This window comes from Trachurus japonicus, chromosome 13 (genome assembly GCF_045865225.1).
Source record: "Trachurus japonicus isolate A0001 chromosome 13, Traja_1.0".
NCBI lineage: Eukaryota > Metazoa > Chordata > Actinopteri > Carangiformes > Carangidae > Trachurus > Trachurus japonicus.
The window spans coordinates 39,046,508-39,074,490 of NC_140919.1; the positions used below are offsets into that span (position 1 = coordinate 39,046,508).

The 27,983-nt window shown below is 42.1% G+C and overlaps 4 protein-coding genes across 6 annotated transcripts in view; 1 reads left to right on the forward strand and 3 right to left on the reverse strand.

The window, feature by feature from the left end:
* Nucleotides 1-8,757, reverse strand: part of sik2b (salt-inducible kinase 2b) — a 42,696-nt gene extending 33,939 nt beyond the window's left edge. For 2 of the 3 annotated variants that reach the window (XM_085796495.1, XM_085796492.1), the window contains exons 1-2: nt 8,099-8,757; nt 4,285-4,401 (exon numbers count right to left, since the gene is read on the reverse strand). In XM_085796495.1, the coding sequence (XP_085652621.1) occupies nt 4,285-4,401; nt 8,099-8,236 (255 nt within the window). In that variant the 5' untranslated portion in view covers nt 8,237-8,757. The remainder of the gene's footprint in view (nt 1-4,284; nt 4,402-8,098) is intronic. The other variant, XM_085796494.1, reaches the window with a different exon arrangement.
* Nucleotides 8,758-9,673: 916 nt separating this feature from the next.
* laynb (layilin b) lies at nt 9,674-16,709 on the reverse strand. The gene is made up of 7 exons (XM_085796500.1): nt 16,477-16,709; nt 14,514-14,820; nt 13,765-13,919; nt 13,237-13,281; nt 12,638-12,715; nt 12,389-12,506; nt 9,674-12,063 (listed from the first exon to the last, which is right to left on the reverse strand). The coding sequence occupies exons 1-7, from the start codon at nt 16,547-16,549 to the stop codon at nt 11,751-11,753; spliced, it is 1,089 nt and encodes a 362-aa protein (XP_085652626.1). The 5' UTR covers nt 16,550-16,709; the 3' UTR covers nt 9,674-11,750.
* A 5,774-nt stretch (nt 16,710-22,483) lies between these two features.
* LOC146976601 (zona pellucida-like domain-containing protein 1) lies at nt 22,484-25,839 on the forward strand. The gene is made up of 11 exons (XM_085796502.1): nt 22,484-22,524; nt 22,777-22,905; nt 23,434-23,660; nt 23,822-24,012; nt 24,157-24,229; nt 24,319-24,416; nt 24,548-24,631; nt 24,731-24,902; nt 25,347-25,461; nt 25,559-25,582; nt 25,682-25,839. Exons 2-11 carry the CDS (start codon nt 22,812-22,814, stop codon nt 25,837-25,839), a joined length of 1,236 nt encoding a protein of 411 aa, XP_085652628.1. The 5' UTR covers nt 22,484-22,524; nt 22,777-22,811.
* LOC146976602 (uncharacterized) lies at nt 25,160-27,895 on the reverse strand. Its single transcript, XM_085796501.1, has 3 exons — nt 27,654-27,895; nt 27,475-27,568; nt 25,160-27,353 (listed from the first exon to the last, which is right to left on the reverse strand). Exons 1-3 carry the CDS (start codon nt 27,700-27,702, stop codon nt 26,498-26,500), a joined length of 999 nt encoding a protein of 332 aa, XP_085652627.1. The 5' UTR covers nt 27,703-27,895; the 3' UTR covers nt 25,160-26,497.
* Nucleotides 27,896-27,983: the final 88 nt, after the last annotated feature.

Genomic DNA, 27,983 nt, shown 5'->3' on the forward strand with positions numbered 1-27,983 from the left:
GCCGTGTTGTGTAGGAGGACGAGGAGAACCGATTTAGAAACAGAAACACTCGGGAGATGAATAGAATTAAATGCGGAGGGAAGAATCACATGGAGAGGGGAGGATGAATCAGACACAGCGAGCCAGACATTCACACTAGAAATCCCACGCTCATTGTTTATGATCAATTTTCCATCTGTTACACTGACCGATTCATGGATTTAGGAGACGAAAGCCAGTTTTTTTTTTGTTTTTTTTTTCTTCTTCCCCCCTCTGGTTGGCCTTGGTTGTGTAACAAACACATTTCATCCTCTCTGAGCTGAAATACAACCGACTGACGAATGAAGCCTGCCATCATCAGCATCCAATTTGGGACATAAACCTTTTCTCACAGCAGACATTTTGACTTGTAGCAGCAGGAAAAGCACAGGTGTAACTAATAGTATTTACGATGGCTCTGTTTCATTAAGGTGTGCCAGCAAACCAGCATGTACAATAGCAGGGTCCTGGCACTGGCGCACCTCACTAGAATCCAGCCATTATTAATGTTATTAGTTAAACCTGTGCTTGAAAAGATAAAACATCCACTCTGGGAGGGGTCCATTTTCATTTTACAGCTAATATCTTTGCATATATGAATACATCAACTGGCTTAAGCTGTTTGTTGATCCGTTTTACACTGTGTACCGCTCTGGAGAGGCACTGGGTAAAACGCAGGGAGGAACTTCTGCTGTTGTGTGAAATGGATAAAGTTTAAACGATGCACTAGCATTTTTTTGGACAATAAAGATGTATTGTATTGTATTGTATTAACAGAATCTGAATGTTTGTATTACAGACCTTCCTATAGCAGGTGAGTGACCAGTCTGTTACATACCAATTTCTCACTTCCAGATATTACCACTTTGAAGATAATACATCAATACACAGTATACAGTATCATCAGCAGGCAGTTTGTCTGCCTCCAGAGAAGGAAACCTCCCTGTTGTGAGTAATGGCTATGGAGGAATGACTGAAGCCAAATATCCGTCATGCTATAAATTCTAATACAAGCGGAGAATTCATAGTTTGAATTCCAGATACCAAGTAGTGCAAACAGCACCCAGTGTTAAGGGCTACGTAGTGTCTGACCCTGTCTTTCCTGAAAGGTGATATCTAGCATGTTACAGTACATATTTAAATTCAAATGCAAAGATGCTTTATTGACACTGCTGTTTTGTTCAGTGTCCTTTGACAATTCCGCATTTGACTACAGCAAAGGGGAAAAACATATTTAAAAGGGCATAGAAGTTAACGTACTATTACTATTGTTCAACAACCTGAGTGATATTTTGCAAAAAGGAAGGAAGTTAAACAACTGTAGATACAAGAGAATTAGACGATGGCAAGATGAGAAACAGGAAATGTGAAGGCTAGGGTCAACAGAGAAGAAGCAAACTGCAGTGGGGTCCACAGTTGGGTTCTCTGTGTCCCTGTGTGTCTTCATTGGACAGGGTTTTTTTCCCCTCTGGGCCACAGGGCCAATCCCAGTTTATGAGACTGGAAAGGAAATCACTAATTGACCTGAGCTGATTGGATGGATGGGCCGTTGGAAATAATGATAGACACCAAAATAACACAGCAGAAAGCTGGAGCCTTGCCACATGGTTGTGTAATGATAATGAACACTCATTTACTTTCCCTAAACAAAGTAACGGGAACCAAAGGCTTATGTAATACAAAGTGCTTCACCAACATTGTTTGACTTATCAGTGGTTAGGCTATTTTGTAGACAGCACACATTGTGGTAACTAGGTGAAAGGAGCCTCCTCTTGCCTGGCTTACATGCCAATAAAGTGCAACGGCCAGAACAAATCATTACAGAAAAATGACCTCTGAGTCTTGTAAAATTTATATGAACTTTCCTTTCACAACTGTCACTATGAAAGGTGCCAAGACGATATGAAGGAAATTGCATCTTAAAATTGCTTTTCACACACAGGACGCTGCTGATAGTGACACTGGACATCACTTTAATGGAACAACTGCAAAGAACACTACACAGTGAGATTATAAAACTTCTTTTACTTGGAAAAATTAAAAGCACATTTCTGCTGCAACAAACCTCAACAATTGCAAACCTTCAATTTTAAGAATTGATAATGGTACACAATTTTGCAGTTTCACTGTGTATGATGTCTTTTTATAATAGAAGAGCGAGACACAGATGACTGCAGGAAGGCCTTTGGCCGACATTACATTACTCATAACATGAGCAAGATGTCCCAGTAAACCAAGGAGTGTGACCATGAACCAGTATGAACAATACTGGTTCATGGACCCTGAAAACTGAAGCAGCTAAATGGAATTTGACCATTGTTGTTATTTATGTAATAATGCTATAAATGGTCTCTGGGAGCTGGGACAAGAACAGAGGTCACTGTCAATTTTAAATGTGTGTCTATACATGCGTAAACTGTCACAACCCACTAAACTATATTTAGCACCATTGTGTGGTAACTGGGTTCCCTTAGGTAACTTCACCCAATTATGAACTAATGGTCAAGTCCTCAACACTTATCAAAGAGACACTATTCACCAAAATATTAACATTGATTGTTCTCCCATCTTGTTGCATCTCGGCTTCCACTTTAATGCACATCATGAATGGTAAATAAATACCCAGGAGCACTCCTTGTGCTGTAGCATTGCTGGATATATTTGTGTATTTATTAATTTTTAGCAGATATCTACTGGGCGTCATTTTACATAAATCATTGTGAAATACATACTGACACTGTGAGTTCCCATGTTCAAATTAATACTTTTTCAAGGTCCCAAAATTAACAGGGAGGGAGCACTGACAAGAATTAATAACAAGCAACAAGTCTGTTTTGGACTAAATGGGACATTTTACAAGTGCTGTAAATAATATGATATTTCATCTATACAGTACCTATAACCTTTAAAACACAGCCTGATGTTTTGAGTACAATGCTAAAACGTTCAGTGCAATCCTGATCCACTGAGGTGATTTAGTTTGAATCCAGTCAGCAGCACCTTTCCAAAGAGTAGAACACATACAGAGACGAACACAGCAAAGAGTGTCAGTCAGTCATTAACTACACTCTCATATCTTAAACTATCCAGCGGGGGCAGGCCCTGCTAGGCAGCAGTTGTTTGCTAATGCATTAGAAAATGACCTGGATTGGTTCTGCGCTTCAACACCCCACCGCTAAAGTACCTGGAGAGAAGATCAACAAGGAGCAGCGGCAAATTCTCGCTCCATGAAACTGATTTGCTCACAGATTAGCCAGAGGTACGGCTAATTCTGAGGCTCCCTCTCAACACATGTTGCACTGGGCCCTGCACTGCAACGCCTGTTACATTATTACAGTGTCACCCCGCGGGCGCTTCTCTGACCAGGAGCAGTTTCGCAAAGATAAACTTTGACCACGGATTAGATGTGACTAATAGTCTGACTTCAGACAGAACTGTTAACACACGGCTGACCGTGTCAAAACACTCAGTTCACTACAGCAGAAAATGTTTGCCCCCCGGAAAAATGACACATACATAAAAGAAAAAGATCTGCAAAAAAAAGAAAGTTCTACCAACAGTAAATAGTGTTAATCCCACAGCCTACATAACCATCAAAGACATGGACAGGATTGTGTCTTTGGGCAACCGAAAATGACAGATAATGTCCTCACTACTTGAATTTTCCCAACAGACTACTACAGTCTCTAAATACTCTTCCCCTTCTCATTACTCACTGCAGAACATTGCAAGCAAACCACCAATTACAAACCATGTTTTCCTCACCGACTCACTCACAATGGAAATATAGCCCTAAGTTCTGGTGGTTAATTTTCTAGACTTCAAATAAGCCATTCCTTGTTTATGTCAAGACCAGACTAACATAATCTGTGTGCGCCTGGCCTTTGGGAGCTCACAGTGCACCTAAGAACAGTTAACATTAAACAACAATCCATTAACCAAGAAACCATTAACGTGTGATGCATAAATTCAGCCTGATGTGAGAGGAAGTCACAGCTTCTCCTAGTTTTTATAAGTGTTTAGGTTGATCCATTTCTTAAAGGATATGCCAGCTGGAGTAACTATAGGGTAAATATGTGAAGTATGACAACATCCCTCTAACATCATTGTGAGTTAGATCAAAGCACCCAAGATAGATTGATTGTCACAGCTCGTCAGGCAAGACCCATAAAAAAACGTTGGTTACAACACAGGGAACAACAATTTGAAGATTTCAAATATGTGAAAATGTGCTGAGATAAAAAGGCGCTGCAGCCGGAGACTCACCTGGTAGAGCTTGATGATGTGAGGGTGGTCGAGCATCTTCATGATCTGGACCTCTCTGTAGATCTTCTCCAGGTTGACGGCGTCCAGTTGGGTCTTGTCGATGATCTTAATGGCCACCTGCGGGATGATGGAGCACCAACAACACAGCTGTAATCGGTCGGTTTCTCAATAGCATATACAGTAGAGTCATTGTCAGGGCTCAGCAGACTTGATGGGTAACGAGAAACACCCCCCCATCAACACCCAGACAAACACTACACGGCACATGCTGCAATTTCTTATTCCCCAGGCAGCCGAAGAATACAGTGTGTTCTTTTTCAGCTGTGAGAGCAGATAACGGGTTCTGAAACACAAGATAAATACTTAAACACAGCTTAGTGCTGAAAACCTTTCATGAACAGTTTCTCAAATATGAGTCACGGTGAAATATCATATGAAGGTACGGCGGAGACAAACACATTCCTGGCTGGATATACACACGCCCACAGTGACACATACATGTGTAAATCACACACTCACAACTTCAACGCTCTTTGGCTTTGAGTGATGATGTCCGGTAGGTAACAAGGCAATATTAACATTTCTACTTCACATGGTCTCATAAACAACATTTCATCAGCGTGATCTGAAGTGCTCCGAGCATCTGTCGGCCAAGCTGAAGGAGTAAACAGCAGGAGACCCCGGTTTGTCTCGCAGCCACTATTAGAGGAGGCTGAAATACAAAGACTGAAAACAAGGCTATGTTTAAAAAGAAATAGGAACTAGTGAAGACAGTAGATGAGCTACAGAAAATGAACAGTACCACCTAAAAAAATAACATTTTTTATAATAATTTTAAGCTAAATTACAAAGTTTCCACTGTATAAATGTGAATATTTGTTTTTGTGAGCTTAATTTGGTGGCTTTTGTTGTGGACAAAACAAGTCATCCGAAATGTCTTATATAGTGTTTTTTCTTTGCTGTATATTTTGCTAAAGCAGTGCAGTCAGCTGTAGTCCTTACAGAATCATGAGTTTGGAGGATAAGGCGATGCCAAAACGCAGCACAGCGACTTCAGATAATGTCTCTGACAAAGAATTTTCCTGTGGACACTTATCACAAAGACGATCAATTCACCCTCTGTCTTGACAATCATCAGATAAAGAGCGGGATCGCCCTGTTTCGCGCTCTGAAGTGTTTTGCCAGAACTGTGCGATTGCATGCATTTCCCTGTGTATTTCAGTGCATTTCCACTCTGTTACAGCAGAAGTTAAGCCAGGTGTAACACTTTCCACAGAATGACCCTGCATTTTTTTATGTCTAAGCTCCTCGCACTGTATCAATGCAGTTACATCACTGAATTTTTTTTCCTCCATATGCAGTAAACATGTCAGTCTGAACACTTAGTATGTGCTTATGTTTGGTTTATTCCTGTAAGTGAAGTCTGAAACCTGCATCCGTCACACTGACATCCATTTTGATCCTCTTCAGTCTATGTGTAGTTAGCACTTGTAGGTTTGCGGCCGGTAATGGCTGTTTTGGTATGTTCAACACTTCCTAGTGTTATCTCCTGGCCCACCACCACAGAGCAGATATGGCATATGCAGTGTGAGGTTAAATCCTATAAAGAAATCCAAAATCTTTTAATGGCACTCCAGCTACAAGTCCAGGCCTCTGAGGCATCAAATTTAAAATGACTGGTCCCCTCAAGAGGGATTACAGGGTACTTAACGAAAAAAGATCTGAGCTAACCGATTACATTGTCAGCAACATACACACCCACACACAAATAACATAAGTACTCCTGATGAATTCTGCTGGCACAAGGTCATTTGAGGACAATGAGTGAAAAGGAGATTTTTGGCCTATACATGGAAAGTAATGAGAGCAGAAAAGTGGGACGATGGTATGGTGAGGATGGATAAATGTATAGGGAACAGGTTGGAACGGGCCCTGTACTATATGGGAGCCCACAAGGTGCAAATATGTACATAATGGGATGAATGGGTCAGTATAACACGCGAGAGCCACGGGTAGAGAAACTAGGTTATGCACACAGGTACACAGACGCAGCAGATCTGCTGTTAAACGCATCATTAAGCTCTGGTTTTCTCCACACACACACACACACACACACACACACACACTGGGCTAACATCTCTGTTGCACTGGCACATTCACGACCAGGCAGATGGCATCACATAAAGTTGATAGCCCGCCTCTCCAGCTGACCTTGGCTATACTCTGACAAACAGGCTGGCTCTGGCCACACTGGCCTGGCCGAGCCAAGCAGCTGCAGTGGCCCCCTCTGTACCGACCGGGGGGCCGAGTGACCTCTATACCGAAACCGGTGGGGCCTGAGAACCACTCGGCAAAATCACCTGGTGTACTGTATAGTGTGTGTTTGACTGAAATTAAAACCTGCATTCATGTCGCTGTTAAGTGTGTTATGACCCGGCTAGACTAATGGTACGTACGCCACTTCACAGGATTTACTAACTAGATTAACACGATAAGAGCCTTAAGAGCCATTTTCTTGCCCTGTTATTCATTAAACCTATCAGGGGTCTCGCCTGGATGACGTAAATCTTTGTTTTTCTGTGCTGACCGATTGCTCACGTTCGGCGACAAACAGTTGAAGGCTCTGAAGATCAAAGATCACAGTGTGCAACTGTGTTTTCACAAGTCTCCTGGCCTATTTTTCTATCACACCCCCCCCCTCCTAAACGCACTCCTCCACCCCCTGTCTAGCACAACACAGCTTCTTCATACACAGCCCAGCACTCCACTCTTTATAACAGTAAATCTCTCTGTCTCTGTCATTACAATTGAAAGTCGTGGCACTCGGTGGTACTAAGTAAGAAAGGCCCTCTCTGCACAGAGCTGACATAAGAACTATGACTACATTCAAGACAGATCCGAGCCCTGTTTCTCTCTCTGCGCTCATGCTGCTGCTGCTGCTGCTGCATCGCCTGAGAGAGAGAGAGAGAGTAGCCTATGTGTGTGTGTGTGTGTGTGCAACTGTTTGGAATAGCAAACCCCATCTCCAAAACTACGTGAAGACCCCGGCGCGGTGTCGGTGGATTGATGCCTGCATGCATGCGTGCAGAACACTTTGCTTTCCAATTACAGAGCTCTCTGGCTGGCATATCCCGCTCCTCAGAGAAGAGAAGCTCTCTCGGCACTGCTGGAACAAGAAAACCCACTAAATCAAATCATTATTTGGATTACATAATGGGACCACCGACCCATGCTGCATGCCCCAGATAGGCTACAGCAACCGAGGGGTGGGGGGTGTTTACATCAGCCAAAGACTCCTGCGATGGTACACTGTGCCACTGTCTGGGTCATTAAGCAAAAGGAGTGCAGGTGTATGATGCTGGTGTGTGGTGTGTGGTGTGGTGCGTGAGAAATAAAAGCATGCATGTTTACAGTTTGTGTATTTCCCAGCAGCACCGGTGGTCAGACCTCTTACTGGCAGTGATGCTGGCTGAGGGGGGTGAACGTGCAATCAGTCAGTCAGTCAGTCTCAATGCTGCTGTACCTGCACAGGACCAACGTGTTCAAACACACACATACACATACACATACACACACACATACACATACACACACAGCTGTTGCTTTGCACTGTGGACCCGGAGCAGCCAAGCGGCCGGCAGTTACCTGATCCAAGTTTCTATTTAGTGCATGATGTGGACAGCATTTCGGTATCTGCTGTGAATATCTGGGGTGTCAACTGGTGCATAAAAGTTATGTAACTCGGGCTGAACAGTAGCCTAAGTTAGCTTTCCAGGCTAACTACTAGTTCACCGACACACACACACACACTCACCTCGGTCTTGGTGATACGGTGTCGAGCCAGCTTCACGACAGCGAAATTGCCCTTTCCTAAAGTGCGCTCGATGTCGTAGAAGCCCACTCGGACCGGACCCCGGATCAGCGGTTTCTGGACACTGTCAGCCATGACCATGCTGGTCTAAATCTGACTGTTTGTTGACGAGTAGGAGGTTGGTTAGCCAGCCAGCCAGACAACCAGACAGGCAGGCAGGCAGGCAGGCAGAGCAAAGGGACACACGGTGCGGGGCTTTTACAACGGGGCTTGCTTTGCTTGTGCCTGCTTGAGCAGCTACAAAAAAAGGCGAAAGGAAAACAAACCGCCCGCCGCTGCCACTGCTGCCTCTGCCGCTGCTGCCGCCGCCGCTGCTGCTGCTCGAAGCGTGTCCATTAAAAATAGACAAAGTTGATTTTTTTGTGTCGCCCTGGCTGTCGGCTTGCTTGAAAGCCAGTGCGGCGACACTCACTCTCCGTCAGTGCGGCGCTACGAAGCAGGCCATTTGCTGCGCCCGGGGGCTGTCACACCACCACCACCACCACCACGCTCTCCAATACAATACAGCTATAATATTTCAGCTCGAGGTGCCTCTATCAGCTACGGAGCACACGAGTTGACTTGCAAAGAGGCATCATGTTCTCCGGTTGACGTGTATTGACGTCAAAGCCATAGGGGTATTTGTACAGGGGGCGGGGCCACACGAGCCGCTCCACACTTCAGTGCCAATTGGTTGCCAGGACAACCAGACCCACCTCTTACGTCAACCGGTAAAATTGCTATTCTGAAATCTGTTTGCTTGTCTGCTGCCCTCCTTGATTGCACGCATAGGTAACTTTGAAGTTTTTTTTGCCCTGCAGGTGTTCAATGCGCCTTTGAAAAAAAGAAGAAGGAAAAAAATGCAATGCAAGGGGAAAAGGGTTAAATTCTTTCTGAATCTGCCTGAAACTGCTGGAGTAGTAATACTTTCTGCAAGAATGAATGGAAAAAATAAAATATAATAATGATTTTGATAATAATAATAATAATTAAAAAAAAAACACACATTTAAACTAAATACCTTGTTTGGATTTTACATAAAAAAGACAAAAAAAGAGAATACATTCCTCATTATATCTGCTTTTGGTGATGCCATTATAGATCCATAGTCATATGCAGCAGTCATTTAACATAACATAAACCATTATATAATGCAACATGCAGGACCTCATGTGAAACCAGACATTTTATCAGCCACAAAGACACTTTGTCCGGTTACATAACAGCACCATCTGTTGGTAGAAATTGAGAATTGAAGCAAGGCCACACATTTCCTCTAGGTTGGGGTTTGATGATACTGGCTTAGGAGCAGAGTATAGGGGAAGTAAAGTCTGTCTGCTTCCCCCTCAACCTAACCTGAACCTGAACCTAAAAGACTAATCCAGAGCCTTGCTATCAAATCACCCCACTATTTCCATTTAAAAAGTTGTTCTCATAACTGTTTTAATACCTTCAGTAACAAGTTTTCACAACTTTATAGTCACTCACACAAATACAGTTCCCTCCTACTATTGTTAAATAAGGAATGTAACCACAATATCTTGTAACCAAACTTTATTTGACACCCACAAATCATGTCATGTTAGAGAAACAGCAAACATTCACGCCCAGAGGTTGTTCTCTTAAGCCCCCGCAGTGACAGCCTAACAGAGAACAGTGGATTGCTAAGCAGGCAGGCAGGCAGAGCAGCGCTCCAAAGGCCTCTGCTGTCACGCATAGACTTCCTGAATGTAAGAGTTCCAGATGTGCTTTTGGCATTTCCTGTCTAACATTCTCCAAGAACACACTCAGCCTCTCCTTTCTGGGCTTGCTACATCTTTCCAAGACACAGACCCAACAGCCCACTCGGTACATACTCTGAAATAACCCTGATATTTTTACACATTTATAAGACAGGCATATGCTACTCGAGGCAAACACTGATGAATGAATCCGAAATTTCTAACACTGATCATTCTTGAATAGTGTCTAGTGTATTGTCAGATCAGTTTCTCGCACAGTCCAATGGAGTCAGGAAAGCACACAGCTTTCAGGTTTACCGGGGTCAGCAGAGTTCTGTCATCAGTGTTTCCGCATGTACTGTCCTGTTCCCTGACATCAGAGTCCAAACAGGAAGCCTTGCAAAGGGCTGACACCGCTTTTCAGGTTTAGAGAAAAGGTCAGAATAGTCCCTGAACAGGACAACTCCACAGCGATGGCGAAACAGAGTCTTTTTGTCCTTGTGTCTCAAAACGGCTGGTGACATTATTGGAAATATGGCTGAGTAGTTTGATTTTCTATTGTTTTCAAGATGAGTAACCTTGCAGAACTTATTCCCAGAGTTAGATGTGTAATCCACCAAGCCAAATATAGCAGCACCACTGCACCACCAACCTGACCTGGCACATTAATGCTCAATTGACTTCATCTATGCCTCTTTGCCTCTATACTGCTGTGATATAATTAGTTGGAGATTATAGTTAAAACTGGGCATAAGAAAGAACTATTCAAATGCAATATCTTATTTACACTGCCAACAGAAGATTTCTGACTGAATGGTATTTGTTTGATGGGTTTTAAAAAATAATAAAATATATCAAATGGACTTAGAGATTTTTGGCCTGTCCACAAGTTTGATCCACAATGAAATATCTACTATTGCCATGAAAACCTGTACACATATCAAAGAAACTTACGAAAGATGAATACTAATGATGTTGGTATTCCTTTCACTTTTCCTGAGTTGGCTCTGGCAGGTGCCAATTTTCACTTCTCCTGTGTGATACCTCAACAATTAATACATGAATTGGTGTGAAATTGTATAGTTCATAGTGTCTGGACAATTCATCTCAGTGACATGACACATCTCAAAGTCAGCCACACGTATTCACAACCCACTCAGGATAATTACAACAAACTTAATCTCTATTTAATGTTGTGGTTGAGCAAATACCTGCAAAACTATCGGCATTCCCATTAGCCCAATCTGTGCTTAGTTTTTAGTGCTAATTAGCAAATGTTAGCATGCAAACACACTTAACCAAGATGGTGGACCTGGTAAACATTATACCAATTAAATAACAGCAGGTTATCATTGGCCTTCATTAGCGTGTTGACACATTTAGCTTTAAACACCTATGTGCCAACATCCTCAACAAGCTGCTGGCATAACGTTAGACTTGTCTTTTTTTTTTTAAAGGAAAATGTACTGAAAAGATTAAAAATATATTACTATTTTCACACAGCCATCTTTTGCTCTCGAATCCAAAGCCATGACCGGATTCACAATTTGTTTGGCTATTTGAGAACTCTGTATTGGTGGGATTCTGCAAAGTTGGAGGCCTAAACATAGCTAACTTTGGGAAAGCCTAGCTGCATTAAGCATTAATCTGAGATGAAGTGTTGAATGATTGCTTTGTGCTCTGGAAGTAGCTCTGGGGATACACACAGGACACAGATCTAACGCTCAAATAACCAGGCCACCTGTTTAGTAATCCTGCACCGCACAGGTAACCAGTAAGGTGCAAGGGAAGAGACGGTTGGAGAACATTGTGTTCCTCTGTCCAGCTGAGTCCTATTCTTCTGCTGCTACGGGGGTTGATGGACACTTGCAGAGACCAGACAGACATCAACAGTGTTATCCGTAGATCTCGTTTTCCACCCAACCAGTCTGACTGCTTTGAGCTCTGCAGGTCTCATAGATGTCATTGGTCACAAAACCACTCTCCCTCTCCGTGCACGACACATTCTCATAGTCACAGTTGGGGTCCTGGGAGGATGCGCCGAAGTACTTTGCCATGATATCTACCGGCACGCTGCTGTCCACAGCAGGGTGAGGCAGTTTGGTAATGTCGCTAAAGGCATAAGGTCCTTGTACGGAGCAGGGCGAAGATGAAGATGACGTCCACGGTGCTGATCTGCATGGATAGCTTTCTGTTTCTGTCTTCCTCCTGGAATGACATTAAAGACAAAGGTGGGACCATTACAATATGGTTTAAAGGGGGACATAGCCTATTGTAATATACAATGCACAAATAAGAAGTATCTGCTCAAATTGGTCGACACTTACTTGGAGAATTGCATCAATGTGCCATATGGATACAAATCAACATTCAGAAATGTTTACCTTCTCTGAAAAATTGACATATTTCTTTTTCTATAAAATGCTTTTGTAGCTATTAGTACGCTATTTTTTTCATCTGCCACCGGAGACACCGTGTTTTACAACAGATAAGTACATAATTGGTTTTAGAGCATGACATAACTTGCTTTTACCTCTTAGCATGCTGTTTGTAGCAGAAGAAGCCAGCAACTGCAAACAGCAGCAGCAGGAGAGCAGGAATAGTTGCATAAAGGATGTAGGACAGATACAGGGTGTTGTCTGAGAGAGATACTGAAAAGAAAAGCACATTACTCAGCATAATTTCTTTTAACATGACCTTTATCCTTGAATATTTTGGGTACATCGCAATTCTCTACTTCATTAACCCTAGTATCAAATATATATATATTAAATTATCTTACCTGATGATTCAGGTAGTACTATTTTTATCCTCTCTTCACTCTCTGTAGTTGAGAATAAGTCTGGCCTCAGAGATGGAACTGGAGCAATCAGAAAACAGTTCAATATAACCACAGAAAATGTACATGAAAATGCACAAGCACATCAGAGTATGACTTTAAATATTTAAATCAATATCTAAAGTATTGTGCATGATAAATTTAATTTAATTAAATTGAACTTAGTGTGATGATGTTTTAATTTCCCTGTTCAAATGGCCTTGTACCTACAACAGCCTATAGCTGATTCACCTTTGTACAACTGCAGATGTTAACTATACCCTCTTGAACAACATCTACAGTAAATTCAGTCAAAGTAAATTGCACTACAGATTGCTACATGTGACTGAAAGATATAATATACACATACATTTTTAGGATCAGAGATTCATTTATTACGCAAAGGGAAACTGACAGACTAGATACCAGATGTAGTCTTTAAAAAACATAGAGATATGGTGGTTTAATCTGTTTTTACTTGATCTAAGTATAAACACAGCTGCTGTAACTTGTTATCTAAATCTTCATGCATACGTATGTGTAGGGCAGAGTGCATGTTGTACCTGCATGTGCAGTGTTCCCTTCATCAGTAAATACAGGTACTTTTTCTGCGAAAGAAAGTGCTTAAGTTTACCTCATTCAGTCAGCCAAGATTCTTTTTTTATATCATGTGATTTATGCGTCATTCAACCCCTGAAAAGCATAAATACATAAAGGCATGCTCAAAAACATTCAATATCAGAAAAAGATTCACAACAGGAAGAGCTAAAAGAAAATGCTGTAAAAAAAAATATTTGATGATATAAAATGCCACCATATAAAAAGCTATTGGTTAATATAGTATCAGGTATACCTTAAACAGAGGCAGATGTATCATTTTGGTTTGCCAGATAGTATAGTTTTATAGGAATCAAGGCAAGCAGTGTTAAAACAGTACATTACATGTTTAGTGCCAGCTGTTAACAGCAGTATCCACAATTTAATAGTGGTTGAATTCAGATTTTGTGGATTCAAGAACCAAATAAAACCAAGAGTGCCATATAATTCCCAGTACTGCACAACAGCCAAGTGTCTGTGATCCACTGGCTCACCTTCTGGGTATTTGCAGACAAAGTTGTTCTTGGAGTTGCAGTTGTTGTCATTCCAATGGAACAGGAAATGACCTTCGTCAGGTGGCGCAGACGGCTGGTGGTACAGAACCACACACATTTCACCGCCACATGACGGCTCATCCCAGTGCCAGTTCCTGCAGCAAATAAGACGCACAGGCTTAGACCGAACACCAGGAGGACGACTGACATTATCATCTGTAGAGTTTGACTTCTTGTAAAAGGACTGTGCAAATTCCATCACTCCCACACAAGCTGTATTTCATCCAATAATCTTTTTCTAAGTCACAACACTCAATTTTTTTTCCACTGACATTTGCTTTTTGTCCACACTTAAAGCAGAAGTAAGCGATCCGGTCGTTTTGGCTAACTTTGTGTGAGCCGATGGAGTTAGCAGCCCCCGCCCTCGTCATGGATCTATTGGTCCTCGTCTCTACGTCACCACATTCACGCGCATCCCTTGGCTGCACACACAGAGAGGACCGCCCCTTCATGCCGTTCTCTCTCCTCATTGGATAAAGCTTGTAGGATACAAGGAAGTATACAAGACGTTTTCTCCTCGGCTTACAGCAGAGCAGAGTGACTGACAGACCCGTGTTTCAGACCAAACACTCTATATAAGTGATTGCTGTCAGAAGATATAACTATCTAAGACTTAATTAACACAAATATTACGCTTACTTCTGCTTTAAGAGTGTAATGTTAAAAACAAGAGAGAGAGAGAAAGAGACCTGAACTTGGCCTTGCTTCCATCTAGCCAATAATACTGTGAGGGGCATCCCTGGCTTGTGGTCCCTGCCCGGCTGCGCTGTGGGCTACGGCGGAGCCCGATCCAGAAGTCTCCATCTCCAGCCTGCAGCTGCTGTATGAACCTCTCGATCAGTCTCTGCTCGCTTTCTGTCTCGATGCTGAGCAAGTCGCCTCCATCCAGCCTGCAGACCTGCCTGGCGTCCTCGAAGGTCAGCCTCCGCCTGCTGTCTTGGATGTAGGACACCTTGTAGCAAGGCCGCTCCGTCCCACGCCGGCAGATCCTTTGCCCTGGACACACACCACAGTTAACGTCAGGGAGATAACAAAATGATGAGTTCAGGTTTTTTGTTTTGTTTTGTTTTGTTTTCTCAAGGTTTCTGTGACATTTTTGGGGTTGCATTGCTTTGCAAAAGTCTTCCTGCATTGTGGGTAGAGTAGTGAAACTGAAGCCTAAACACTGTTTTGATGAGCTCAAATTAGACTTTTTTATTTCTGACACTGGTCTTGTTCATTCAAAATAGTCTTGATCCTGGGGTGCATTGAGACAGACTGAAAGTAATCACACTGCAAATGTGAGCCTGAATTGAAATACAGTGCAATAGGTTAATTATTGACTGAGTATAATGAATTTTCACATCACGTTAAAGGTACAATATGTAAGACTGTGGCCAAAAACGGTAACTGCAGTCAAATTTAAAACACAGCGATCTGGTTTTTCCTCCCAGCCGTAGCGGCAGCTCAGTGGAAGCAGACTGAGGCTGAAACGGCACTAACGCCGCCGTGACTGCGAGAGAGGGCTAGGTGGCGCAACATGTAAACACCTAAATTCAAAACATAAACATGATTTGCAGTCTGCAAAAAAAGATTTTTAATGCAAATACTCTGGCTGTACTATTGTTGTTGGTGAGTTCATCATGTTATATGAACATTATTCCTGAGTCTCTGTGACATATTAGGAGGATTTTACGGCCAGTTGCTTTTGATTTCTTACATACTGTACCTTTAATGCTGAAGACACTGATACATCAAATAGGTTTATTTCACATGTCTTGAATGTACAAACTAATGTATAGATATAGACAACGACTGCATCATTGGTGCCCAACGTTTTTGTTTTGTTTTGTTTTGCTAGTGACCCCTAAATACAAAGTCATGCCTTCTTCATATCCATAAGTTTTGAGCATAGAAGAGTGTGAAGTAATTTTGCAGAACCTTGTTTCCAATCTGTAATGACTTGGGGAAAAAAATGCTTATTAATGTCCCAGTCTAAGTAACCCCTGGGTTATACCATGACATGACCACCTAATTAAATAAAGAACAACTGTGCAGTGTTTCCTGTCTCATGACCCTTTTCCTTACAGATGGCTGTAAAACAAAGCTAGAAATATGGGCGCCTGTTACATAAATGTGGTGAATAGGACCATGCATGCGGTTGTTATATCACTAAGACCATCTTCACATCTGCTTTCACACCAGTCTAATATTAGTGCCATTATAGCTTGAATGTTGTCATTTGCCTATGTGATCATATTGTGTTCATCATATCAGTGATCTGAATCGCAAACACTCCTCCTGTTGTTGTTGTTGTTGTTATTGTTGTTCGTCACTTTCCACCACATCACGTGCTGCATGTGTCGAGTCTGGCCGCGGGCAGTTTATCACCACAACGCGCTTCTTCGCGACCAGCCTGCTGAGCTGATCACAGCCTCGCAACAAACAAACCCCATTACACCTCCAGAAGAAAAAGAAGAAACTGGAGAACAACACCCGCCGCGCAACGAATGCGCAAATCCACGCTGCACGCACACTCCAATCAGGAAAAACAAACAAACAACTCCCAAGTTTTATCATGAAAAATGCAATAAACACGCAAATGTCATCAGCAAGACATTTAAAAGTGTGTGTGTTTTTCCCCTCTCGCTCTTCCGAAGTGACTTCTCTTACCATTTAATTTAGAAGCGGATCCAGGGTGGAACAAAACGGCGATAACGGTGCCGAACAGCTTCATAAAATCCATCTCTACATGTTCACCACAAGTCTGCGGGACGATTACTGTTAAAAACACACTAACAAAGTCAGTATAGCTTTGTCAGAAGATAAGCTTCTTCGGGTTCATAAAAACCGGGAGATAGACAGTGACTGGGCTGCAGATAGAGGCGGTAGAGTCTGTCCAGTCCAAAAAAAAAAAAAAGTGGGTCGTCTAGTGAAGGCGTGCATATGGCGTCTACTGAGGAGAGAGAGAAAAAAGAAAAACATCAGCCTTGAGATAGTCCAAGTTTTTGACTTTGAAAAAAGATACAGTAATGATACTTTGGAGTATTTCCTGTCCTTCTACATGCAAACTCAAACCGCAGAGGTATGAATGTGTGCATTTGTGCGGTCAATGTGAAGCTCCTGTCCCCTTTAATCCCATTTCACATATAGTAATGTCATTAAGACAGAGTCAAAAGAGCCCTTTGTGAAAACATCATGCATCATGCTCCCTGTAATAAAGTAAAGAATGAGCATCTCTCATTCTGACTGCACTCACACGCACACACTCACATTGAGCGGGTGCTGTCTGGAGGGAAAACAGCTCAGTGAGTGAGAAAGCAGAGGCAGAAGGTTGACTTCAAGAACTTTTAGTCTCTGTTAAAAGCAGCAGTCAGTTTTTTTTTCTCCTTTTTCTTTGTCTGGTAAGCATGTGATGTGATACAGCTACAGAAATGACATGCCCACACACAGAGACACACACAAAAACAACTGCAAATCTCTAATAGAACAGGCGTAGATTAAAAAGGAAACTGACCGCACTGTGAAAACACACTGCAAAGAGAAACACAAAGTCAGATAGGCAGAGAGTGAGAGGAAAAGACTGTGTGAGGGACATTGGCCGTGCAGCAGGAAAGCATGTAGGGGAGGAAGGGAAAAGGATTTTTTTCTTTCTTTCCCAGAAGCACACTTCCTGCTCATTGCTTTGGGTTGGTTTTCAGAATATGAATGATTGTGAAAGTCTCGAGCGGTCGTAAAAGTTACGCAACAAAACTAAATCTTTCTCTCTTTTTTTTCATTGCTCCAATCCAACAATAGCATCAGAATGAAACCCTGCAGAAGACTGTGGCAAGGGTTAAATAGAGGTTGGCCTGCTCCAGCTGTGGTTGAATGACGGTACTGTTTGTTGTTGTTGTTGTTTTTTGCTGTCACCATAGAAAAGAATGTCCTCAGCTCCAAACTGCTGTTTGCATTCATGACCTGCATTTGTTCTGCTTTAACAGGCAAACGCAACCATGTCCTAGTTTAACCGCTGTTTGTTAGCTGTGATATTCTTGTTATTCATGTGTCAGATTTAATGGGTTTGAGTTCAACGTGCTTGGCTACTGCAATAGATTTTTAAAAGTTAAAAAAAACAACTTTATTTACACCATGAAAGTCAACTTGTTTGCCTTCCACTGCATTAGGGACACAGGATGCTGAATATTAAAGCAGAAGTAAGCGGAATGTTTGTGTTAATATAAGTCTTAAATAGTTATATCTTCCGACAGCAATCACTTCTATAGAGTGTTTGGTCTGAAACACGGGTCTGTCAGTCACTCTGCTCTGCTGTAAGCCGAGGAGAAAACTTTCCTTGTATCCTACAACCTTTATCCAATCAGGAGAGAGAACGGCATAAAGGGGCGGTCCTCTCTGTGTGTGCAGCCAAGGGATGCGTGTGAATGTGGTGACGTAGGGACGAGGGCGGGGACTGCTAACTCCATCGGCTGACAAGAAGTTAGCCAAAACGACCGGATCGCTTACTTCTGCTTTAAAACAAATCTATCAAAAAAAAAGTAATTCTGATTGATGCACATTCAGAGCATTCATTTGTTTTTAAACTTTGAAATGTTCAAAAAAAAAAAAGAAAGAAAAAATGATGGTTTGGGGTTTAGATCTGTAGGGATTTTTACAGTACAAGACATCAAAAGATGAAGATGAGGTCAGCTTCCAGATCGCCACAGCCTGTTAACAACAGCCATCAACAGATGACTTGTGAGCGCAGTAATGAACAGCAGCTCCTCTCTGGAGAGTTGAGAGAGGACACACAATCACAAGCTGTGTGTGTGTGTGTGTGTGTGTGTGTGTGTAGCCCTGTTGTCTACCACCTGGCTTCGGGCCATCCTTCTGTCTGTCTCCTAGCTAGCAGACACACAAAACACACAAGTGTGTCTGACTCACACTCATCCTCTGGTCGCTTGTCTCATGCGACCTGGACGGATTTTTTTTCTCCCTTTATTTTGATTTTTCAAAGCCTCTAAAATTAATTTGATTCCCGTCCAACTGCACGCAAAAAACATCTCTCATGTGATGAAGAGCTGTGGCTGTGTGTCCCAAACACTGCCCCCGTTGAGCTTTTCTCACGTCATCAGTGTGTTTGTTGTGGTGCACAAGACTCAAAGATTATTTATGCTAAATAGAAACCAACCACGGGATGATTTCACAGCAGGCCGTTAATGCTGGGATGTGTATAGGAGCTGTTGTGTGGTAATTCATCGTGTCACTTGCATAAGGACCGGAAAATCTGTGTTGATGTATGAGCTGACTTTAAAAAAAAATATATATATATAATCTCTTTGTAGATAAACACAACTTCATCAGGATTAGGGCAGACACACATATACATTTAACCTGCTGGGTGGCCCAGCAAAAATGAGCTACCGGCTCCCATTCTGCTTGTGCTGCCTCTTTGCAGCTTTTATTTGCCTGGACTCTAGTTGTGCTATGAGGTCATTCCTAATTTAATTCATAAATGTCTATTATGTTCGCGTAAAACTAAAACAATAAAGTTTCTGACACTGAACCTTATTGGAACTGAATGGATTAGCTCCACCTTATTTATCTGAGCACAACCAGCCTCACACACCGGCCAGAGCACTGAGGTCAAGCGACCTGCTACTGCTGACCTGCCCCAGAACCAAACTAACAAGTAAAGGCAACAGAGCCTTTTCAGTTGTGGCCCCAAATCTATTGAATCGCCTACCATTCAATTTAAAGGGATAGTTCAACATTTTGGCAAATTGGCCCATTGCCATAATCCCTATAGTTTTAGGAGTATAGGTTCGTTACCTTTAATTGTCAGTGCAAGCTATTTTTACAACGGCGGAGCAGAGCTGTGAGCTGCTCAGAGCTGCGCTACGGAGGCTCAAGGGATTTCTTGGTTTCCCTCATCAAACTCATCAAATTCACAATCCAACAACTCCACAACGCTCTGATGGACAAGTTGTGACCTGCACATTCACCACGCTATGAGATAATAGCGGAACGTTACGAGACAGAGTTGTTTTCGAGGTAAATTCATGCAAAAAAGTAAAGTAAATTACTTCTAAAATAGGTAACGTTTAGTAAATCCAGAGCCCTGGGGGCCCTGGAGCCCTATTTCACCTGGTTGGTAGCCCTCTCTTTATCAGAGCATCTTGTGGCGAAGGGGGAAACTTGGTTGTCTGTTCAGGTTTGGCGACTTTTTAGTTGTGTCTTAGTTTTACACCAAATCATATATATATCTTTTGTCAATTGGAATCGATGCCTATTGGCGGTTTTCTGGGAACTAAATAAACACTGGCCCTGGCTACGCTGCAGTGTGTTCACTGAGGGGGAAGCTGTGTCTCTTGGCTCACACTCTCCAGCACTAGTGACTCATGAGTCTATTAGACCCAGAGAACAACAAGGCATTTGTGCTCTTTCTAATTTTGACCAGCAGATGACACCAAACTGCTAATGAACTAAGGCAGGGCAGCAACTTGCCTTTGAAATTAACCAGTTACTGTCCAATTGCCACTGCAGTACCTACAGTATACCTTTTACAGGTACAGTGAAATAACACTACTACTTACATTCATCCCTATCAATTATGTTATGTTTCAGAAATAGGAGAGATCACTCTACAAGCACTTTCACATACACTTTTATGTACAGCTGTTTTCTAAAGATGCATTTTAAAAACTCAGTCAAGCGTCTGCATGCACCACCACAAAAAAAAATAGTCTTAGCAATAGCATGCTACCTCACAGAGTAACGTCTCATGTGGTTTATAATTGTACTGTACATAACAGCATTACGTCATAAGAGGAGATAAGAGGAGTATTTAGTTATGCATTGTAAACAATGTGAGCATTTTCTTTCAGGCAGAAAAGACATAAAACTTCTCCAACTGTGGAGTGTTACAGGAAACATTATGACTGAGTGTATGTGATATTCACATCCTGAGGGGTCATTAGCCACGCTAATGATTTGCTTTGGTGTACATACATGCCCACAGAGTACAGTAGCGTCTCCTCACAAGCTTCCCAGCGTATCCTCTTTCTTCCAATACTAAATCTGCGTCCTCCCCTGGGCCTTGTTTTCATTGTTTCCTAATGTGGTTGTATATCACTAACCACTGTTGTGCTTGGTAGATGGATTCAATGAAGATGTGTAGTAATCATTACAACAACACGCTGTTATTACAATTCTGGCAGTTTGGTCCATCTAACTTTAGATCGTAGCCTCCCCATTAAAATAATGGCTCTATGATTTCTGTGTGTTTTATTTATTTATTTATTTATTATATATTAATGTATCTATAATGTGTTATCATATTTTAAATTCAAATATCCCAAATGACAACCATTCATCTAAAAAAATATCATATTTTTCACTCGTGACAGTGCTTTTGTTTCTAATTTCTAAATAGATTATGCAGCTTCTACCAAAAATGTTCTGCCCCATACCTGATCATTTAATCCTTCATTTATCTATACAAGTCCCTCAATGGTTTCCATTGGGGAGCAACACAATTCTACATTATGTAATTTACAGAAGTTTACATGGTTAGGGATTATTTTACGCTCACCTATGACCTATGGATGGATGAACATCATGTCCAGACAGTCTTACATAATCTATAATTATCTCTAACCCTGCAGCTAAAGGGGATTATAGGAAGAAATGGAATGGGGGGGATACAAAAGAACGGCTAACAACATGTTTCCAAACAGTGTCCTCGGAGGTAAAATCCTCGGACATGGAATGAAGAGATTGTAAAAAAAAAAAAGAAAAGAAAAAGTGACGCATCTGTGGATAGTGTAACAAATGTCTCCTCTCACCATGGGCACTTTGGCTAAAACACTGATGCTCCTTTTCATCCTATATTTCTGAGGGACAATGGAGGCTTCTCAGTTGAGCGGTAACAGTTGTGGCCTATAGCTATACTCACCATCACTACCTCCAGTGCAGTTCTATAGAGACAATGGTGGACAGGTTTGACATGCAAGGGAAATTAACAAAGGTTACTCCTGGTTGGCTGAGTGCTTCATGGCTTGTGGCTAATACGATCACCTTTCAAATCGGCAAGGTGTGTCGAGGCAATGAGTCCGTGTACAATGATTTTTTTTACATCTTGGATACGGCATGTTTCCATTTGAGATTTGTAATTAATTCTGAACATAATACAATATCTCAAGGGGTGTTGTGATCAGATTAGAACAAAATGCGTTTATCCTGCATGTTTTTAGTCGTCTTTTACAGTAGTTTTACCAAGGCCGTTTCATCAGTTCAATGAACCTGGAGGAAATCACTTCATGCATGTGTTTCAAAAGTTTATAAAACACATTCTCCCAGTTCTACAACCTGTTGTTACCAATTAAAATGTACATTACGTCACCTCCATTTTTTTGTTATAATTGTTTTTGATAGAAGGAAACGTGAGACAGCTGTTAACCTGAGGGATCTATGTCAAAACCCACTGACACATTAATCTGTCAGGTGAAGATCTGACAGCGAATCCCGCCAGAAGGTGCTGCTGTCTATTCAAGATGTCACGGGAGAATGGAAAAGCGTGAGTAATTGTGAGTGTGTGTATGTGTGTGTGTGCATGTGTAGGTGTTTATAATTAGCTGAGGGGAGGGCTTGAGAGTCCCACCTTTAGGTGTCTTCAGGCTAACGCTATAAAAATCCCACTGCATGAAAACGTCTGTGACAAACACCTGCTCAGCTACCTGCAAGGTAAGACCCTTTCTCGGGTTGTCACATAGCTAGGGCTCTACTTGAAATATTTCAGGGATTATTAATTAGTGAGAATATCAACTTTTTCCATAAAACAGGATTAGCAACAGATGTTGGCACATATTAAAGTGTACTTTCTCCAGTACATGTCTTTAACTATAATTTCCGTGCATCTGCACTGACTTAGCTGTAAAAGTTATTTCAGTGTTTTAGTGTATAATTTATTCTTGATTGAGACATTTTTCTTTACAGGACTGGTTAGTCTGACTCGGTCTCCTCCAGACAGCATGGCTCTCCCCCTCTGTCTCCCTCTGCTGGTTGTGCTCCTGCAGCCTGCTCTCTGTCTCTACACGTGCTCCTCTGAGTATGACCGGACCCCAGGTGGGCTTTACTTTTAACTTTCATTGAGACAGATCATTTTGTTTTAAATGAGCATTCTGCACAAAAAAGAGCAGATGCCATTTGTGGGGACTTTTACCACACATATTATTATTATGGCCCTTTCTTTATCTTGACGCAACAACTGGATTGGACAATCATATACATAAACTATTATTCTATTATATATCAAAATTTGAAATAATTTGGAACATAACTGTCCAGAATGCCTTTATCTCTTTCTCTTTTTTATATGTTTGTTTTATATAATTTTATAGGCTATTTGCATATTTTTCTCCTTTTTTTTTAACCTTAATCCTACTGTAAATTCCCCATGTGTGGAATGAATAAACAGTCTTATTTCTTATGTCTTATGTCTATAAACTTTTCTTATGTTTTCAGTGTGTGTGTTTTTTTTTCCTCAGTTGATGTGAGCTGTTATGATGCCATGCAAATCCCTTTGAGACAAACCGTTTGTAAAAATGGGCTATACAAATAAAATCGCCTTGCCTTGCCTATCCTCTTTCACAGACAACTCGGACTTGACGGTGGACTGTGGCACCAGTGTGATTACTCTGGAGGTAAACCTGTGCACAGCTCAGTGGGCGGGCTTCAACACAACAGACCTGGCTCTGAACGGGAACCACAACACTTCCGAGTGCCAGGGCTCTCTCGACACCAGCGTGGACCCTCCCGTCATCCGGTACCAGCTTCCTGTCAACCACAGTGCGGATAACCCCTGTCGCCATTCGCTGCAGGTCTGAAGGTTTCTCCTACATAGAAGATGCTGAATTATATTGAGAGAAGATGAGAAAACAGCACATATTTAGATTATTCATGGACAATCCTTTGTGTAGAAGTATTTGGCACCGTATAAGTAGTCTGTGGGCTGATTATATATCTTTACCATCTTGATCAGATTGTGGATGAGACCCCAGATCCCACAGGTCCTTTCAGCAGCTTCCTAAGTATCCAGTCAGTCATCATCACTGGGTTCATTGACACACCCAGATCTGATGAGGGGGTGATCAGCTACTCCACAGACCTCTACTATCACTTCTCCTGCCGCTACCCACTGGAGTACCTGATAAACAACACGCAGATCGTGGCGTGAGTAATAATTAGGATCATTAACTTCATGTGATTGATTAAGCAAACTGTTTGGCCTCACATGAAGCTGACAGGACCACACAGCAAATCTGAAAGTTGTGTTTTTTTCCCCCTCTTGTCCGTCTTTTCCATGATTTTCTATAGCTCCTCTGTCTCAGTAGCGACCAGCGATAGTAATGGAACCTTCATTGATACGTTAAAAATGGCTGTTTTTAATGTAAGTACAATCTGGCATTAATCTGATTTAGATACACATCTGAAGTTATTCCTCTTTGTTTATTTTAACTCTATGTCTTTTCTCTCCAGGACTCTGATTATGGTCATTCTTTAGTGGTGCCTTCAACAGGCCTGGAGCTACGAACCAGGATCTTCGTGGAGGTCAAGGCACTTAATCTTACAGGAAAGTGAGTATAGCCCATTTGGCCGCTCGTACTGTAGTAAATGTGTTTATCAGAAAACAAACATTGAAGTAAAAGAGAACACAGTGTATTCTTGTGGCAAACAGTAACTCATTGGCCCACTGTCCTATTTTCAGTTTCCATATACTGCTGGATCACTGCTTTAGTACTCCGACTCCTTACAACATATCACATAGTGAGCAGCACAACTTCTTCACCGGGTATGGAAACACACACCTATTGCTTCATTCACACAGGAAAAAATAGTACAACCTCGACAGGATTTTTAAAAAAGTATGTCAATGTCTGATCTCCACTAGCTGTTCAGTGCAACAAAGGACGACTGTGACGACCAACGGCCTTTCCAAAGCTGCGCGCTTCAACTTTGAGGCCTTTCGCTTTGTTCAGCACCGTGACCAGCCAAAGTCCAGCATCTACCTGCACTGCATACTGAGACTGTGTGAGCCCAGCAAATGTCAAGAGCTGCTTGCTGTAAGTTGAGAAGTCAAGAACAAATAACTCTTTAGCTTTAAAGGCATCAGAGGATGTAACTGAAAGTTTGGTTCAAAGGTTCCCTAAGCTTCAGATGATACAATTTATCACCACGCAGATTACCTTAAATCTCAGGAATCAATGGAAATAGGATCAAATATATATATATATGTATATATGATGGAGTAGGAGAAACCTTTTGGGTATTTTATGGCCATTTTTAGATGAAATGACAGAAATGACATTGACACATTCAGTCTCTGAAGGTCGTAGTTTATTGTTGACACTTAAAGTCCTTCAGACATCGAGGCACTTTACCTGTTGATGATTTCTGGTTTTGAGTTTTACTGCAAAATAAATCACGTAAGGTATGTATATTGAAATGTATTACATATATGACATAACTCAAGCTGAACCTGACTGGACGTTGTTGTTGGTTTTCAGGGCTGTTCTTCTTCCAGAAGAAAAAGATCAATTCAAAGATCTGCGACTCCTTTTGGAGAGGAAAGCGGAGAATCCGCCACTGTTTCAGTCGGACCTCTTTACACCGCCCGAGAAGGTTTGACCTACGTGCTTTCAAATGTTTTCCTGTGATTTTCAAAAAACACCACCATGATAAACTTTGTCAGTGACTCTCTTATCTTCTGTCACTACAGACAGGCCCTATGCAGCTTCCTACAGTAAGTACACGTTAAACACTTTGTAAATAAACATTTTAATTGTGGAAGTTTGGTCAACCCTAAAAGTAATCTCCATTAATCTTCCTGTACGTGCATCAGGTAACGACACGCCACCGGACAGGGATGACGTGAACATGACGGGCCTGGCTGTGGGAATGGTGTTTGGCTCGGCTGCTGCCGTCCTGCTGGTTCTGGGCGGCTGGTTCGTCGTGAAGAAGTTTTACTGGGCGAGAGGATTACCTCATGCCTTTCACTGACACATATACCAGCAACCTGTGTTTGCCTCATCACCTGACTCCTCATAATATCCTGATAACATCTTGATTCTTCATCAATAACCAAATGTTCAAATGTCAGGTGATCATGGAAACCAAGCATATAACTCTTGCTATCTATATTTACAAATATTTATCTCCATTCAATAATCATTTACTGGTAATCAACAGTCAAACCTGAACTAGTGTAAAAATCAATCATCAACTAGAAGCTTAAAGATTAAAAAAGAGAGCAATTATAATGTCATGTAAAAGTATATCTTTGCTATGATTATGCCTGAGAGTTTCAAATTCAAACATGGAATGTATTTTTTGTACATATTAAAAGTAAAGTTTAAAATCAAGTTGTTGTTGCACTGTGGTGATTACGTACAGTAATTAAAAAAAAAAAAGCAACAGGGTACTTGTGTCATCAGTAACTTTACTCTCCACAGGCAGCATCTTTATACATGGCACAGTAAACATATACTGACGATTACACATGCATCAAGCAAATCCAATCCACACATTCATAAATACAGGCTACTTACTTGGCTGGTACAGTGGCAAACTAAAAGAAAAAAATATACACGGACAAGAATCACTTTGGGAGCTTACTGGCAGTTAATTCATGTTTTGAAAAGTTGTGCAGTTGTTTCTGTCACTGCACTAAGTGCAGAATGTCCTGAATCAGAGCAGACAGTTTAACAGAGTAGTCCCCTGGTAAAGCAGCGCCGGGTTGTAAGGACGAGGAGAAAGACGAGGGCGTCAGGCGGGAGGCTCTCTGGACCTCCAGCTCTCCTTCCAGCTCCTGAAACACCTTTTCCATCTTGGCCTGAAACACTTGGCTCTGCAGGGCTGCATTTTGGCAGAACCGCTCCATGCTGGTCGTCATTTGATGTGGCTGCGCTGTTTCTAGCAGGGCAGTAAGCTCTGCTCTGAGACCCTCCACCCTGTTCTGTGTCTCCACCCTCAGTGAACTCACCTCCTGTCCCAACCTGGAGCTCATCACCTGCCAGAGCTCCGACTGGTCTGTCTCCTCCTCGCTCGTGGTGATCTCTTTAAGACGTTCGACCGCCATGACGGTTTTAGTTTGGAAGTCGCTGATGATATCAGTCAGCTTAGAGCTGCTGTGTTGGAGGGTTTGTGTCATCCAGTGGAAGGCCTCCTGGTATCGAGCAGGACCGGCCTCCGCCTGGGCCTCTGCTCTCTCCAGGCCTTGTAGATAGAGGGTCAACTGGCCACACAGATCTTGGGTGTTGCTGCTGAGGGAGCTCTGGAGCTGCTGGGTGAGGGGAGCCAGGCGCTCCCTCATGCTGGCCAGGGTGCTGCTGAGGTGGGCTGGAGATGGGGACAGCTTCTCCTGCAGCTCGGCCAGCTCTTGGCGCAGGCGGATACGCAGACGCTCTGACTCCATGTTGAGTTTGCGCTGCATCTCCTGTGCCATAGGGTTATTGTTGTCGTCGTCTTCTTGGTTGTAGAGACTGCTGCTGTCTATGTGACTCTTGTAGGTCATACTTTGTAAAGACAGATAGAAACACTCTATTAGAAAATGTTTTAAAATTCAAAGATTCACCTTTACTTGAGTGCATGGATGCAAATTAATTTCAAGTGAAGTCCTTGACTTGGTCAACTCACTCCACATCCTTTGAGAGGTTTATCTTGTCATGAGCCTTGTTGGCATTTGAATCAGTCCAGGATGTTTCCCTGGTGTAACGATGAAGTGGGTATGCTACAAACAAAGAAATCAGAAGTGAGTAAAAAACACTACCTTCAAAGTAAAGGATATGAAACAACATTTGAGGACGAATATATACCTGAAGTTGTCAAAAATGACAGGGTGAACAGTACGACTTTAAGATGCATGTTTATCTTTCTGTGGAGGGAAAAGAGAAATACATAAGAATTTCACACTAGAATGAAAAGATGACTTAATACTGAACATCTCAATGAGTAATATAAAACTCCTTCCACATGTATTTCCCTGTCAGTCCAAGACTGGAACAAGAAAGTCAATATGAAAGAGTGACTGGCCTTTACCTGACGATCAGGGATCTACAGAGTGACGACTCCACTCATCAGCCTTATAAAGGTCCGTGTTATCAGAGCGGCTGCACAAACTCTGCCTGTGTCAACAGTCAACACGT